Here is an 18,214-nt window from a genome sequence, read left to right on the forward strand (position 1 = left end):
AAAACTGAAGAATAGAAAAATGTTATTTCAAGTTACTTTTAAAAGACCCTGTATCTTCTGTTTTAGTATCAATTTAAAGACAGAAGAATAGCAAGAGCTAGGCAATTGGTGTTAAGCCACTTGCTCAGGGTCACATAGCTAGGCAGTGTCTCAGGTCAGATTTGAGCCTAGGTCCTCCCTACTCCAGACCTGGCATCAAGGTTTTTTAAAAGTAATAATTCTACAAAATATTTTTATGATGAATAGGTAAAGATCAGTTTATTTTAAACAATACTTAAAATATGTCTATAATTTTTGATTTCACTAGTACAGGCAGACCAATTCAGAGCACACATCTTCTATGATTAGAAGGTGTTTGAGGGTTATGGCTGAAAAAATTCAATACTCCACAGCCAGTCTGGTAAATAAACTTCCCAGAACTGAGTTTTGTCTGTGGACTATAGACCTAACTCATTTCTGGACCCATACTTTTGAAGCTTCATTCCATTTAGGTAGTTTCTGCCAAAACTTAACATTGAGGTAGCCTCACCTTTGAGAAGTGAAGGGCCACCTCTACTTCACTGTGAAGCATTAGATAGGACTTTAGTGGAGGAAAAAATAATTATTTATTTTATAAATTTCTGTATACATAGAGCAGGCCTCTGAGGCTTGGGGTTTAGGCCTATCTCTGACACATAGTACTTGTGCGGACCTTGGACAAATCACTTTAGTTTTCAGTACTCTGGGCTTCCAGAAGTATCAAACATGTAGCATACAGCCCACAAGACACCTGAGTGCAGCTTAAACCAGACTAAAATACAATGAGGAAATGTTTTAACAAAATAAATGTAAATAAAATAAAGCATAGATAGTATTAGTATGTGTTTTACTTAGTCAACATGTGACCCACAAGGATCCTTGTTTTAGTGACCTCATTTCTATTTGAATTTGACACCCTTAAGCAACTCTCTAAACCCATGATGGCAAATCTATGGCACATGTGCCAAAGATGGCACGCAGAGACCTCTCTGTGGGCACGGATACCACCCCCTGGCAGAGTTAGTTACTAGAAAGGCAGAGGGACTCTGGCACAACTGTTCCCTTCCCCCTCCCTACTCACCTCCATGCCCCTTTGCCCAGCAACCCAATGGAAACGCTTACTCCATCCCCTGAGCAGATAGCTCAGGCCACTCCCCTTGCTTTCTCCCTTCTCTGTCTGGGGTAAGGTTGGGGAGAACTTGGTCTGGCAGGTTGGGGCACAGCACACAGTGTCTAAAAGTTTTGACATCCCTGCTTTAAGACTTGGACTTGCACAATGTGCTCTGACCTGATTGAGAACTAGAGGGTCTTCACTGGAGAGATTCCTATACCAGTGAAATCACAGTTCTGCCCCCTATTCTTTGTATTCCTATCTGCTTGTCCCTATTTATTCTCTTTTCCCCCCCTATTTCTTATAAATGAATAAATTCTAAAATTATATTGGTGAAAATTATAACTAAAACAGGAATATTTTGGTTGTTTTTTTTAAATGCGGGGTAAAGGCCTGCTATTGTAATAATTATCTCCATACTGTTCCAGGTTGATACTCTTCTGTCATTAGTTCAAGTACTGAGTGCTTACTTTTTTTTACTAAGAGCAGATGATTTTCATTATCTGTAGAAACACCTTGTCAGTGGTAGTATTAACTGGATGATCAACTGTCAGGGATATTATAGAAGGTACATATTGTAGCTTCAGTTATATGGATATGTTAATGGATAGCATACCAGGCCTGGAGACAGGAAGACTCATCTTCAAGAGTTCAAATATGGCCTCAGATACTTATTAGCTATATGACCCTGGGCAAGTCGCTTAACTCTTGTTTGCTTCAGTTTTCTCATCTCTAAAAAGAGCTGGGGAAAGAAAAAGCAAACCATTTCAGTACCTTTGCCAAGAAAACTTCAAATGGAGTCAGGAAATATTGGATACTACTGAAAAACTGAACAACAAATTCACATATTGAAGTATATTGGTCTACAAATGACTCCTCAGGTTCCTTCCAACTTTGAAATGAATGAAGTAGCAGACAATATGAAAGGCATATTGAAGCATTTCCCAATAAAGCTGTACTTAGCGGGCTTTTTCTAACTTGAGCCTATTCTATAAAAACTGAGTCCTTTTATTCAGGTCAAACATAGGGCTTGGGAATGTTATTCTGGTTTCCAATTTTGCATGATCAGCCTTTTGTATTAAGATGCATTTTTAGAAGCTTAAAAATGGTTGCTTGAATATTTTAATTCTCATACTTTTCTGTATGATATAAGCAAAATCCAAAACTGTAGAGAGAAACTGCCCTCCTGCAGGAGAAGAGCTCAAGCCGGAGGTGCAGGTGGCTCTAAGAGTAGGAGTCCTTTTCCTGTTTATCTTCTGCATCCCATCTTCCTACACTCTTATCCTCCTTCCTTCACATGTACATATTCCAATTCCACATCTGATGGATTCCAATCTGACTTTAAACATAAATTTTAGTTATTATTATCATTAGATTTGTTAGACATTTGAGTACATAAGGGTTGCCTTTCTCAGCTTACTTTATGGAGAGTTCCTTTGATGCTTTCAAAGTTTCATGTTATCTAACCTTTTTGCTTATGTTAAGCTGAGTGAATTTCAATTTCAACTGCAGCTTATGGAGAGAGGCAGCATGGTACCACCATGGAAAGAACCATGGCTCAAGAATCTAAGGACCTGGATTCAAATGTCACCTTTGATGTTTCCTACGTGGCTGATCTTGGGCTAGCCATTTAGCATCCATGGGTCTAAGTTTCCTCCTCTGTAAAATGACAAGAGTTGGACTAAGATGGCCTCTTCTGCTCTGGCTCTATGGTCATATTATATCTTTAAAAATCCACAAATTAGATGCAATTTTATGGTGCCATAGCATTCATACATTATTATTTGGGGATTTTAAGGTAAATGTGGCCTTTGTGGATTTATATTCTTTCCTCTTATTTGTTTTATGATGAGTTTTAGGAAATAGGACTTTCTTTTGACATTTTGAGTTACTTCTTAGTCTGACAAATTTGGGCTCTCTAGTTGGGGAAGCTTACTAAAAAAAAACAAAGGACTAGGAAAATCTATCAGCTGTGTCTTAGTAATATCAGTTGCCTTGTTTCATTAGAAACAAAAATTCTTTAAATAAAAATTTCTTAGAATTAATTGAACCTACATTGTTGTGTAATATAATGTCAGTGTTTCAAGATGAAGGAAAAAGGTAGCAAGATGTTGTAAAAGGAGGTAGTGATTCTGAAAAGGGGTCCAGGGGCTTCCACAAACTGATGATGGCCAGATGACACATAGAACCAACTCCTGGGCTAGCAGATATCTGATCCTTCTTGTTCTGAATCTTCTGTCCTACACCCACATTTATGGAGCACTTTGAAGGTTTATGGAGCATTTCCCCAACCACAACTTGTACGGTTAAGTGGTGCAGTTATTGATGTCATATTCTCCCCGATGGGAAGATGAAGATCCTGAGGGATGAGATAACTTAACTGGGATCCCAGGGCTGCTAAACATTGGGTTCTAATGAGAGCCCAAGCTCTACTCTAACTGGAAGTTTGCTTACACTTTAGCACACAGTGACCTGTAAATGGTTTTAAGTACTTGTTTAAAAGTCTGTACTCTCAGGGGCAGCTGGGTGACTCAGTGGATTGAGAGTTAGACCTAGAGACCCGGGTGGGTGGGTGGGGTAGGCAGATCCTAGGTTCAAATCTGACCTCAGACACTTCCTAGCTATGTGACCCTGGGCAAGGCACCTAACCCCCATTGCCTAGCCCTTACCACTCTTCTGCCTTAGAACCAATACACAGTATTGATTCTAAGACGGAGGGTAAGGGTTTAAAAAAATAAATCAAAGTCTGTGTTCTCATATTTGATATATGTTGCAAAGTAAAATCTTGTAAGTAGTGGAGATGGATCACAGGTGGGAGATTTGCATGCCCTTTCACTTATGTCTGATGTCATATTTTGGCTGGTTCTTTTAATGAGGTTAGCATAATTTGTGTGTGTGTGTGATAAAAGTTTTTATTAAAAGCTGAACTACATATTTTTGCTTATTCTCCCTTTGCAGTAATAGCCAGCTTACTATATAATATTAGTTAAAGTTCTTAAGGCATGTGAAGTCTTCTTCAAGTCATAAGTGTTTGTTAGTATAGCTGTGATCTCAACTTCAGGGTTAATAAATAGAAAAGAAATGAATTTTGAAATGTATGACTTTATTTGAATGTATTTATTATGATGGTATGCTCTTTGCCATTTATACTAAAATAGAAAAATAAAATAGGGGTCTCTTGACAAATCTGGGTATAAGTCAACAGTCAACAAATTGACTGTTATTTGTACTTGAGAAGTACGTGTGTGTGCGTGCATGTGTATATGCATGCATGTATGTCTATATGTGTGTTTTAAAGCCCTTCACTTCTAAGAGACACCAGGAAACACATTCCTTTTCCCTAAAGAAATCTAAGCATTCTGCATGATATCTTAAGTATCTAAGTCTCAGTAATGGAACATAAATAGTCACTCCCATAGTTTGGGAGATCATGGAACTTTTTGTATTCAAAGACTAACACTTTTGAGGATGAAATTCTGAATGCTATTAAAATTTTTTTTGGAAATGGTTTTATTTCTTGATAATTTTATAAAGTTTGCATTAAAATTTCTTTTCCTGGTGTCCCTTTAAAAAGAATTGTTAGAGGACTTGGACTTCTCAGTGATAGATTTTAAATAGATTGAACTATTTCTTTAACGTTTATTTGATCCTTCTATCCCTCATGATGTAGTTAGTTAGCTCAAGGGAATTAAATGCTTTTCGCAGAGAAATTGAGCACATGTGTACTTATATCTGCTAAAATGACCCCATTTGTTTAAATAAAAATGACAGATAGTAGATTTCATTGGTTTAGGGAGCTCTCAAGTGAGAAAACTCCCTCTACCAATGTAGGAAGATAGCTTTTCTGTAATTTATAGCCTTCAAGTTGTCTAGAGTTGAGATTTATCCAGAGCTACTAACCAATATGTGCTAAGAGATGAGATATTCAACTGTAATTCAACTTAAATTAAAAATTAAAAGACTAATTTCTGGTCCAATTTTTAAAATCAATTTAATTTAAATCAATTACATGAGATTTTATTAAATATAATAAATTTAGTTTGGTGACCTTTCCCATTCTTTTCTATATCATGGCAACACAAGAGTCTGGAAATTAAACTTGACTAATACAGAGGAAGGAGGAATAAACAGATCCATAGAGGAGATGTGGTTCTAGTTAACAACCAGCTTAGGAACATAGGCAGCTAGATAAATTCTGAGGAAATAGGTTAGTTGCATACAAAAGAGATGATGAAAAGGGCAGCTATGTGGTGCAGTGGATAGAGCAATAGGTCTAGAGATAGGAAAACTTACCTTCTTGAATTCAAAACTGGCCCCAGACACTTATTAGCTATGTCACCTGGGCAAGTCACTTAATCTTTTTGCCTCAGTTCATCATCTATACAGTTAACTAGAGAAGGATTGCAAACCAACTTTAGTATCTTTGCCAAGAAAACCCCAAATGGGGACATGAAGAGATGGACATGACTGAACAACAACAAGAAAAAGGTGACCAGAGGACCTAAAGATCACAGGGAGCCAAAAGTTGAATATCATTGATCACTGTGATATTATGATTTAAGAAAAGATAAGCCAATATAAAATTAATACCATTGTAGTATGCATAAAACACAAGAAACAAAATTCAGTGAACCTTCTGTTTTTATGTGATGTTTGTAGGGCCTAATTGAGGGTAGTACAGAGGGTCAGGAGAGTGTTATTGCATTGAAGTCAAAGGTTAGGACTAGGATCTTCAGCAGATTACTCCCTCACTCTCCCCATAAAATCCAAAACCATGAAAGCTAATTTCTGGTTTAATCAGCAAATGCATAATAAAGTACTTATTTTATTTAAATCAATAATTATTTATTATGCCTCTACTTAATAGATCATAAAGAGCATTTTAAAGTTTACAATGGACTTTTCACACATAATCTCATATGCTCTTTCAGATAAATGTAGGTACCACAAGCATTATGACCATCCCTATTTTACAGATCAGAGAAAAATATCCTTCAATCTGCTCTCAGAGTTCATCAGTTCTCTTTCTGGAGGATGTTAGCATTTTTCATTATGAGTCCTTAGGAATTGGCTTGAATCATTGTACTGATCAAAGTAGCTAAGTCTTTCACAATTGATCATTGTTACAATATTGCTATTATGGTATCTGATTCTGCTCACTTCACTAGCTAAATAACTATAGGCGATACTAGCAACGTAACCTTCCTGAACCTCAGGTTCCTTATTTGCAAAATGGACCAGTTCAGATGAGAGGGAAGTTGAAATGTTGGCTATTTCCCACCCCTCTTTCTTGCATGAATAGATGTCTACTTGCACACCTTGATTATGTAGGATAGCTTTCTCTAATCTTCTTTTTGTATTTCTCTTTCCATCTTTTTCCATTCTTCTTAGTCTCTATTAGCCAGTCCGAAAGTTCTGTGGTTCAGAGTGCCAGAACTGTAAATTCCATTTTGGTCTGGGATTCTTGCCCTGATTTTGCAGGCTAGGATAGATGTTAGAACTGAGATTTTGCTGTGTTCCTGACGACTGAATCACATTGTTTCTGCTTACTTCTAAAATTCCTCCTTTCCCATTAAATGCTCAGGGTGTCCCTACCTACAGACCTCTCTTATTTTTTATGCCAACTTGAGCTGGATGAATGACTCATTGTGACAATTTTCTGGACTTCTCCATCAAGATTTGATCTAGGGTATTTTCTAGGACTCTTTGGAAGAGTTTTGTGGAGGGGATCTTGTACTGCTTCTGCTGCTTTGCCTTCTAAAATGATCTTTTGTTTTAATTGATCTCATAAGGCTTATTTAGACCTCTTGAGCTCTCTAATGTTGTTTCTCTAAATGTTCCTCTAAAATGTCTGCTTACCAAATTGACCAGGTCTGAATACACTGCCTTTAGAGTCTAGACAAGCATTTTATAAAAGTTTTGATAAGTCAAATAGCATTCATTTTAGTTGAATACCACATATTCCCTTAGCCTTTTCTGTTTATAATAATTTTTATTTAAAAGTTTCTTGTTTATAATATTGCCTTTGGCTGCATACTAATATCCAGGTTCTTTCTTTTATCCAAATTATTATTGTATCTTTTAGAATACTCTTCCTCCCTCCTCTGAATTTGCCATTTCTTCTAACCAGGCTTTCAGCCCCCACATCAAAGAACTCTCCTTGACCCCTATTTTTCAGATAAGGAAAAAGGAGATTCAGAAATGTGAGGAGATCTGCCCAAGTTCACATGGTTATTATGTGACTTCTGTGTACCATTCTTAACATTTAAGAATTATTTCTTGATAATTCAGTACATAGTTTGGTGTATAAAATGTCAAAAACAACTAACAAAAGGTATGAATGGTTCTATTAAGCCAAAAATAAAGATTATATTTTCATTATGGTAATTGCAGATTGAAAAATTTTGCCAAGGACTGCATATACCCACAATAGAAATCCTTTCTCCTGTTAGAACTAAATGAGTCTATATTGATCAGGTGGCCAAATTTAAAGCTATTAATTTTTTTTAAAGTTGTTTATTTCCCTGAATTTGTTAGTGTAAGACTTTTGCCATGTGGCTATTTGCAGCAACCAGTTGACCAGAGTCAAAAGTGGCATAAAATGACAAAAATAAGCTGTTCAGTTCCAAGTGTTTTGTATTTAATTACATTACAATCCATTATAAGTACCATTTAAGACCACAAACTCAAGCTAGTTCTTGTTTTTCAGAAGAGTTTTTAATCGTTCTTCATTATATCCTTAATACAAGATATTTGGTATTGAATACCAAGTATTGTGAAATGAGAATGGTCAGATTCCCATCTATAGGTCAACAATGGACCCTTCAGACCCTAGTTCGCTCTAATCAAACTATTATGGTCTTCAATATCTGTGTAGTAAATGGTAGGTGTGTAGTGGAGCTTTAGCTCCCTCCTGTGGACTCTGGAATGGTAGGCTCACTTCTTAAATTGTTTTATTTTAGATTGTTTTATTTTAGATTTGCCTTTGGATATGTCTGAATTGAATCCTGTAGTACCATTTAGTCTAGTGGAGTAGCTATTCTCTTTGTGGTCCTGGGCCTTAGAAAATACTTAATTTCCATATGGGGATTTTGGAAATTGCCTGTAACACAAGCTTATGCTCATTTTGGTCTCAGGGTTGCCTTTTTACATTTTTACTGGCATTCTTGAGCAATAGCCAGAGGAAGTAGGAACTGCAAACTTCTGATCTTGTCCTTAAGCTCTTTATCCTCATGGAGTCTCATAGCCTGAAATATTGTAGAAAGAGGTTGTTTTCTTCCCCTCTTCCATCTACTTGGTTAAATCCAAAATCTGGTCCCTCAAGGCATAAAGCTAGGACTCTGGAGGGAAGCATTACACTTTCCCTTCCCCCATTTCCCACTCACTTAAAGATCTATGGGTCATATCCCCTTATTAAACTATAAACATAATCCAAAACTTCATTTGATTACACACTCCCACTTCATTGGTAATACCTTTAGAACTCTCACTTTATTTTACCACCAACATTGGTAAAATATGTTTTTGAGCCATTATAATATTTTACGTGTATTTGTTTCTCCCATTATCAGTGTAAATTTTGTTGGGATAGGGTCAAAAACTTTTTATCTTCCCTAATATCTAGTATAGTATTCTGCATACAGTGGTAGATGTTTAATAAATGTATGGCCATAATAACATTAAACACACCCAGTGTTTTGTTTTGAAGATCAAATGAGATATTACACAGATGTAAAATATTTGGTGAACCTTAAAACACAAAACATCAGCTATTATTTAATTGTGTAGACTTAAGAACAATCCTTGTTCTTAATCATTTCATAAATTGGCTTGGCTTCCTGCTTTATTGTCCACAGCACTCTATCCAAGGCATCTGTGATGCATGCCAGAGGACATGCACACATGAATCTGCTCTATCCAGAGGTCAGTGAAGCACTTGGCTGAGTCAAGTTTAGGCTCTCTCTAAACTGAGGAAGCTTGTTCCCTGAGTCCCTTATTGGGCTGCCCAAAGCTACAGGGGCAAATTCTGACTTCTGGGAAAATGGTGCTTGAGAGGAGTTTGGGATTACCAATGTTTAACATGGAGTTGTAAGAACAAAATCAATGCTTACATTGACTAGAATTTACAAATCAGAACTACCAAAGCCTGTTAGAGTTTTTGCTTTGTGTATTCGTTTTTATTTATCTTTAGGAGTCTGCTCTTGGCCACATCTTTTTTCTTGGCCACATCTTTTTTCTTACCCTTCTTTTGCCTAAATTTAGGATGTGGAGTCAGCATCCATTTCTAATTTTTAGGAATCAAAGTAGAAGACTAATTAGGGAAAAATTACTATTACTACTTTGTGTTCTTCCTGGACATCCAAATCAGAAAAATCAGAACTTAGTGATAATGTTAGTCAGATCTCATCTCATCTGAAGGAGGCTTCTTGCCTATCAATAAGTTATCAAGGGGGCATTTATTAAACTTCTGACTATGTGCCAGACACTATGCTATGCACTTTACAGATATGATGTAATTTGATCATCATACTAACCCTAAGAGATAGGTGCTGTTATGATTTCCATTTTACAATTGAGGAAACTGAGGCCACAGAGGTCAAAGAACTTGCCCTCCAGGGTCATACAGGTTTTATGAGACTAAATTAGAGACCAGGTTTTCTTGACTCCAAGCCCAGAGTACATTCCATTGTACCATAAGTTTTTACTAAGTACCAAAAGTACTTATACTACTTTATTTTTGTTACATATACTAATGTACCAAATGCATTGTTATAAGAATTGGAGATGCAGAGACAAAAGGGAAGTAATTTTTGCCCTCAAAGAGCTTATATTCTATCAGAGTATAAGCTTCTCAGTTAATCAATCAGAAAGCATTTGTTAAGGGTTCATTTTGTGCCAGGCACTGTGCTAAATTCACACTGGAACACACAAAAAAACCCCCCCAAAACTCAGGAGTATTCTAATGGGGAGACCAAAAGTAAATCATTCTGCATATTCAAGATATGAGAGGAATGTCTATTGCTATGCCTGGAATGTTTTTCTTCCCCACTTGGCCCATTGAATTTCTAACCGTCCTTTAAAACTCTACTTAAGGGGCAACTCAGTGGCTCAGTGGATGAAAACCAGGCATAGAGACAGGAGGTCCTGGATTCAAATCAAGGCACAGACACTTCCTACCTATATGACCTGGGGCAAGTCATTTAACCCAAATTGCCTAGCCCTTACAGCTCTTCTGCCTTGAAACTGATACTTAGTACTGATTCTAAGACAGAAGGTAAGTTAAAAAAGAAAAAAAAAAACCCAAAAACTCTATTTGAATGCTACCTCCTCTACTAAGCCTTTGCTAATTCCTTGTTGACTACATTTCCTTTTGAATTTTTCATCATATAAGAGGAGTAATAGTATTTATCTATAGTACTTTGATTTGCAACATGCTTTATGAAAATTATCTGATTTTATTCTTACAATCCTGAGAGGTAGGTACTATTATTATTCCCATTTTATAGATGAGGAAAAGGGGCAAACAGAGGCTAACATGACTTTGTCCAAGGTCCCACAGTTAGCACATGTCCAATTCAGGATTTGAACTCGGGTCTTCCTGACCTCACAACAGGTACTCTATTCATGATTCCATTTATCTGCCTTGTGTTCTCTACTGGACTATAAGCTATGTTAATCTTAAGGAATCACTAAACTTTACATCTCCTTTAATACCTAGTAGAATACACTGTACTATTGACTTTTTATCCCCAATTAATCCTGCAGACTATATGTGAATATTGTGGGGGAATGTATTTATAAGTCTCTTGGGGTTTCCTCTTAAATACTAAACCATTTAGCTAGGGTAAAGAAAATGTTCCAGTGCTGTCCACAGTACAGTATCAGCATTGTAGCTTTCCCATAGCTTATCTTGTTCTGCTAACTTGTCATATCGCTCCTTTTGTCTCTTAGTTACCTTCACTAGGTCCTAGCTTGAAAGCCTATCAGCACCCATCAAGACTATTTCTCCCTTTGTCCTGTGCTCCTCAACATTTTTGTTCTTTGTTCAATAATGTTTGTGTCCAGCTATGTCATATTATAGGCATCCTTTCATCAACCTGGAATAGAGTCCCCTGTGAGCTCACAAGAGTACTGCAAGACAGTCTGACTTCCTGTGTATCTCTGCCTGGCCCCTAGAATGATGCTTGAATGTTGTGGGGGACCAGTAAATGCTTATGGACAGTGAGCTGAGCCCCCATTAGGCTTTTTTTGCTGCAGGGAAAGTTGTGCTGAAGAGAGTGAGCACTTATGAACACAGTGAGCACTTATGAACACAGTGCATGGCCCACAACATTCAAACCCAGCAAGGCTGATGCACTGGGCCTCACTGGGCTGCTTTATGTTTGAAAGGCTCTTTGGTTCCTTTGCATGTAATAAAATAACATTTCTCTGCTACAGCTTCATTTCATAAATACTGTGCCTTATTTACCTGCCTTATGTCACAAGTCTTTTTTGATAGGAAGCATTAATCATAATTTGGATATTAATAAAAACAAATCTTGGCTGATGCTAACTCTCTGATTTCCTTTTTTTTTCCATTTTATTTTTTTTTCCTGCACACATTTTCTTTAGCTTGAAATGGCGATTGAAAACCTACAAAAAAATGAAGGGATTACATCACACAAAAGCAGTTTACTCAACAGCCATGTAAGTTAATGTCTAACTTTACAATCTGTCCCTACTTTGCAAGTAGCATTCATAGACACTTTAAAAAGCAATGAATGACACTGGACTAGCAGCAACTTTAGCTGCTGTAGGCCCATTTTTCTGAGATGACTTAAATTTTTTTTTATTTGGCAAAATCTTATCTTAACTAGTTTTTATTAAAACTATTAGACTATTTTTCACTCCAGTATTATTTTTCAAGCCTTGTAGGTAAATATTGCACATTTTTTGATAAATATGTTAAAAAGCTCGGTTAGTTTTCCCTCATTTTTTAACATTTTTATATTATTTTCAGAAGTGCTATCAGAAACACTGCCAAGTGAATTGTAATTGTCTCTCACTTAGCAAGAACATGTGGACTGGATATTACTGAAATAGATGACTTACTATTTATTATATTAGTCTTCCTTTTTAAGGTTAAGTTGAGGAAGGCTTCATTCCCATTACTACTTCTGCTTCTACCAAGCCTCCTGAACTAAATTATCTCTATATGGTGGGAAAATTCCTTTTAGCAAAATTAAGGTTAGAATGTGTTCTGGTTTGTTGCTGTGGCAAAATAACTCCTTAGTGAGGAATATTCAAAAATTTTTGTGTCCTTTAAAATATTAGAGCAAAAATAATCATTAGTATTGTTCTTTTAGATCCAGTCTTCAGCTTGAACCTGTTGTCCTAGACAGAACACAATACACAGTGTGTCATCATTGTGGTCTTAGGCAGAACGTAATGCACTGTTTGATATCATTGCTAGGGATGAAAAAGAATTTATTAGATTTGAAATTAAGTGATCCATGACAAGTTAGGAAGTCTGTGGGGTGAGTGACCTGAATGTAAATTTGGATACAAGGTCCTTAACATAACTGTGTTATCATTCATGGAAATGCTGGACCCTAATTTAGAAGTGGGAACCTCATGTAATGTCATTGCCTGTCTGGACTTCAGAAATTCCAGCCCCAAATCAAGCTGTGTTTATTATAGATCAAAGGTGATTATAGGTCAAAAGGCTCCTGGCCTTGATTTATTTCCCATTTTCCTAGCTGTACTTTTTCTGGCCATATCACCTTAGTTTTACAATAGCTGGAGCCATGTGGTCATTATAAATCACACTGTGGTGGGGTGGATCTTCTTCCTATTCCTAATCTTTTTTTAAATTTTTTAAAATTTAATTTAATTTTTTAACTTTTAAAAATTCCATATTTTCTGCCTTAGAATCAGCACTACATATTGATTCTGAGGCAGAAGAGTGGTAAGGGCTAGGTAATAAGTGACTTGCCCAGGGTCACAGAGGTAGGAAGTGTCTGAAGCCAGGACCTCCTGTCTCCAGGCCTGGCTTTCTATCCACAGAGCCACCTAGCTGTCCTTACTAGGGCTACTCTTGAAGTCCTACTATGAAAATGCAGATAGAAAAATCAAATTATCTTGTGAAACAAGAGATAGAAGAAATGATATGAATGGCTATACCTAAAATTCTTTCAGTAGCACATTATTGTATCATTTTGATAATTATCAAAATTTGGTGTTTTTGAAAGATCTAGGGGAGGTATGTAGTCGCATCCTAAAAGCAGACAGGCTAAATATATCCACTAAAAATTAAAGTGTCTATGACAAAATACATTATTTTCTTGTCTCTCTGAATACAAATAATGCTATAATTGTCTAACTCTTTTCTTTTGAATAAATCTTTATTTCACTACAACTTTACCTCCTTATGTTTAGCCTTCCTCTGGTTAAATTTGCTATATCTGTTTTCTTGCCAATACTCTATTGTAAGTTTTTCTTCACCCATGCAATATATTGATTGGTTTGGGAGTTTTGTGTTTATTTATTTTCATGACTTAGGAGTAAAAAGAAATAAAAGTAGTAGAGAGGCTTTTAAAAATCACTATTAAGCAAACTTAGATTTTTTGAAAGTTTAAAAAAAAATGTATATGGGGAACAGTAAACTATAAAATGCAGTATAGTCATTTGCACCTAGTATATTGCTTCATATCCATGTTTTTAGTTGCTTGGCTACCTAGACTGGATTTCTAGAGCCTACAGTTCTTTAGTCATTGGTGTTGACTTGTTAATGTTAGCATCTTGGCTTAGTATTGTGAATAAAGATCTTCTATAAATATGAGAAATTAAATGCCACAACCAGGCTCCCAGCTCCCTTGCCAACTTACTCCTGTTTCCCACTTCTATGAACTATAAATTCTTTAAGCACAAAGAATACAGCCAAGGCAGGTGAGGTAGGTTGGGTTCATGACAGTCTGTCCGTCTTCTTGTCCCCACCCCAGAATTGATTATAGTTCAGAAACATTTCTAAAGTGTCTATTTTGTGCCAGTCACTGATTAAGAAATAACCTCCATAAGTAAAGGCCAGACCATCATGATGGGTTGATGAAAGACAGAAAGACATACACATACTCTCTATTAGCTTCTCAACTCCTCAAAAATTTTTATTCAGAGTAACAGAATAATAAAGATAACAAGTAGATTCCATTCAAAACTTAGCTGGGGTATCACCTTGTCCATGAAGCCTTTCCTGACCTCTCCAGCTTGCTTTTGCCTGCCAGGGCCCTCCATCTCTAAATTACTAGGTATTCATTTGGTAGGAGTTCTGTAAACACTTATGTATACTTGTCTTCTCCATTAGGATATTAGTTTCTTGAGAGCAAGGTTTCTCTCACTTTTCTGTTTGCCTTCCCAGCATTTAGCACCTGTTGTCTGTTACCTGGCATAGAGGAATCAGTTAATAAATGTTTACTAAATATATGTTTCTGTCAGTCAGCAACTAATAGAATTTGGAACTATGTATGTGTTTGTACACTATGTACAATATGTTTATATGTAGAAAGAAAACCAAGAAAAATATAACTTTTTTATAGGGCCAACTTAATGGGGAAGATAGGACTAATATGAAAAAAAAAGTAACAAACACATAGATATACACATAGGACTATACTGAGGTATGTACTTCTGTAGTACATAAAATTGGTGTTGAAAATGGGTTGCTAGATTGATTAAAACTAGCTTAATTAATCAGTGAGAATTTATTAAGTGCCAGACACTGGAGATACAAAGGCAAATATTAAACAGTTTCTGATCTCAAGGAGTTTATATTCTAGAGTTGGGAGAATAACATATGTATGTATAAGGATTTAAAAATATGTTCAAAATAAATACAAGATAATTTTGGAGGGAGGTATTAGCAGCTGGCAGAGAGGGTCAAGAAATATCTCTTTTAGGAGGTGGCTTTTGAACTTGAGTTTTTAAGGAAATGGAGTTCAAGAGGCAGAGTCACTTCTGCAGAGGAAATGCATTCTAGGCATGGAGGGCAGCCTATATAATGGACAGGCCATCCTCAGAGATGGGAAATAGCCTGCCCTGTGTGAAAAAGAGCAATAAAACAAGTTTGGCCAGACTATGGAGTATATGAAGGGGAATATTATGAATTATAAGACTGGAAAGGTAGGCTGGAGTCAAGTTGTGCAGGACTTTAAGTGCCAAACAAAAGAATTTTTATTTTATTTTGGAGATAATAGGGAATCACTGGAGTTTATTGAGTAGGAGAAAACTGTGTTTAGGAAAATGACTTTATATGCTTAATAGAGGATTGTTTAGAGAGGAGAGACTTGAAACAGGGAGACTAATTGGAAAACTATTGTTAACAGTCCACGTGAGAACTTTTGAGGACCTGAAGTATTCTCATGAGTAGAGAGAAGGAGGACAAATGTGAAAGATGTTGTAAGGGTAAAAGATCAATAAGATTTAGCTACTGGTTAGTCGTGGTGAGGAAGAGTAAGGACTTGAGAGTGACTCCAGGTTTGCAGCCCTGGGTGACTAGAAAGATAGTGCTTCCCTTGACATGGAAAGGGAAATTAGGAAGAAGGATAGATTTAGGGAGTTCTGTGTTTGAATATGATATGCCTGTGGTTCCACTTGGTTGGAAATGTTCATTAGGTTGTTGATGATGTGTTGGGACTGGAACTTGGAAAAGAGACTATTACTAGATGTATCTGGGAGTCATCTGTATAGAAATTAATTAATTCATGGGAACTGATGATGATTCCAAGAGAGTCAGTGTAGAGGGAGAAGAATCTAGAAGGTAGAGCCTTGGGATGTACATCTAGTTAAGGGGCAGAAATGAAAGAGTAGACAGAGTAGGAGGCGGGGGGAATCAAAAAAGGAGTGACTATCCTGGAGGAGAGGGTGGCTAGGAGTGTCAAATGCTGTGAAAGGATGTCAAGAAGGAAGAAGACTGAGAGAAAGATTGGATTTGGCGATAAAAGATGATTGGCAACTTTGGAGAGAGCAGTTCCATTGAGTATTGTGGTTGGGTGACATATTTTAAGAATTTCAGAAGTAAGAAGAGAAAAAATGGAGGTAACAAATATTGACAATTTTTTCTTTGAGTTTGACCAAGGAAGGGAGGAGAGATATAGAACAAAATCTTGAGGGAAAAGTCAGGCCAAATAAGGGTCTTTTAAAGAATAGAAGAGACCAGGCCATGTTTGTAGGCAACAGGAAAGAGAAGGAGCAATTGAAAATCAGAGAAAAATTATGAGATAGGGGAGGGATTAAGGGCATACAAGAAGAGGTGTTGGCTTTAATGAAAAGAGCCATCTTTTCATTAGAAATTGGAGAAAAAAGAGGTATTAATGGGGAATGATATTCAGGGATTTGAGATTTAAAGAAAAGGAAGCTCATAGTGAATGACCACTGTTTTCTCAGTAAGGTATGCAAATTGTTAAATACTATGTAATTTAGTTTGGGACTTAGGAACATGAGGAAGGACACAGTTGAGTGGAGAATAGAGTTAATGCAATAGCTTCTGACCTTTTCCAAAGTGAAACTATTAATGAAGAACTTCCCTAGATTAGCATTGGTCTTTATTTTGCCAGTCAGCTAAATAAACCAGAGTAAATGAAGGTAACAAAGGAATCCCAGTTCATGCATGCAGTCTGAGAATGATTGCAGGGACTATCTTGGGATCATAGAATTTATATCTGGAAGCTACTCAAAAGACCATTGAGTATAGTCTTCCCATTTTCAGGAGAGAAAGGTGAGATTCAGACAGAAGAGACTTAGTCAAAAATTGTACAGTGCAAGGAGGAAACTGAGATGCAATTGGAACCCAGTTTTATCTGCTGCCAAGTCCAGCACTATGCCCATTACATTACTGTTAACTCTCTTATCAAGATGCTGAAATTGGGGGCAGCTGGGTAGCCAGACCTAGAGATGAGAGGTCCTGGATTTAAATGTGGCCTCAGACACTTCCTAGCTGTGTGACCCCTGGGCAAGTCACGTAATAGCCCTTATCAATCTTCTGCCTTGGAACCAATATACAGTTCTAAGATGGAAGGTAAGGGTTAAAAAAAAAAAGATGCTGAAATTGATCAAAGGGTATAGGGCATTAATAAGGATAATTGCAATAATTAATTTATATCATGCTTTTTAATTGCAGTATACTTTCCCCACAACATCCCATATGGAGTTAAGGAACAAATATTGTCATCCCCATTTTAAAGAGAAAGAAACCAAGAGCACAGAGGAGTTAACAAGACTTTATAACTAGTAAAAATCAGGACCAGATTTCAAGCTTAGTGGACCAACAGGTACACTTGCCTGATGGTAATGCTGTTTCCAGTGTCAGTAAGCTCACTTCTTACCTGACGGTTATGCAAAATGATACTTATTTTATAGCCTAAATTTCTAAGACTATGAGGAACTACAAAAATACTATCATGTTATTTATACCTTTGTCATCCCAGCAAGGGCAAAACTTGTCCTTCATTAAGAGACAGAAAAACTATTAAAAAAAAAAAATAAACCCAAGAATTCAAAAAGCACTACAGTCTGTGGTTATTTAGTGCAGGGCTGAACAGTATTATGCTATAATTTGTATTATAGGCCAATATGTTAATGTTTCTCACAATGATCTTAAATCAAGACAGATTAAATTATGTACAATATAGTTTTTAAGAAATCTGAGAAATATATATTTTAGAAAGATTTCCATCAAAAATGGCTAAAATAAACTTTCATTGCTTAATGAGGTAATATAATGACATAATTCATTTATTTGAATAAGTAAAATTTATTTATGTAGGATACTTTTTTTTTTTCTAATGATTCCAGATTTTTCATGTTCTTTCTGTTAGGCAGTCTCCAATTTATAATTTTAGAAAGTGTTCAGAAACTTGCTTTGATCTAATTCTGTAGTGGTTCCCCCCACCCCGAAATTCTATAGAAACCCCCCCCTAAAATAAGATTACAAATTATGGTCAGTTTCCCAGGTTGGTCCACAAAAGCCTGCTTGATAACATGCCTTAATAATAATTGTTATTGGTGGTAGTAGTAGTAGTAGTAGTAGTAGTAGTAGTAGTAGTAGTAGTAGTA

At 36.4% G+C, this 18,214-nt stretch overlaps 1 protein-coding gene across 2 annotated transcripts in view; it reads left to right on the forward strand.

The window, feature by feature from the left end:
- Positions 1-18,214, forward strand: part of RFX2 (regulatory factor X2) — an 83,229-nt gene that overhangs the window by 9,933 nt on the left and 55,082 nt on the right. For both annotated transcript variants that reach the window (XM_044670740.1, XM_044670748.1), the window contains exon 4: positions 11,741-11,815. In XM_044670740.1, coding sequence (XP_044526675.1) covers positions 11,741-11,815 — 75 coding nt within the window. The remainder of the gene's footprint in view (positions 1-11,740; positions 11,816-18,214) is intronic.

The sequence above is a fragment of the Gracilinanus agilis genome, chromosome 1 (assembly GCF_016433145.1).
Source record: "Gracilinanus agilis isolate LMUSP501 chromosome 1, AgileGrace, whole genome shotgun sequence".
Lineage (NCBI taxonomy): Eukaryota > Metazoa > Chordata > Mammalia > Didelphimorphia > Didelphidae > Gracilinanus > Gracilinanus agilis.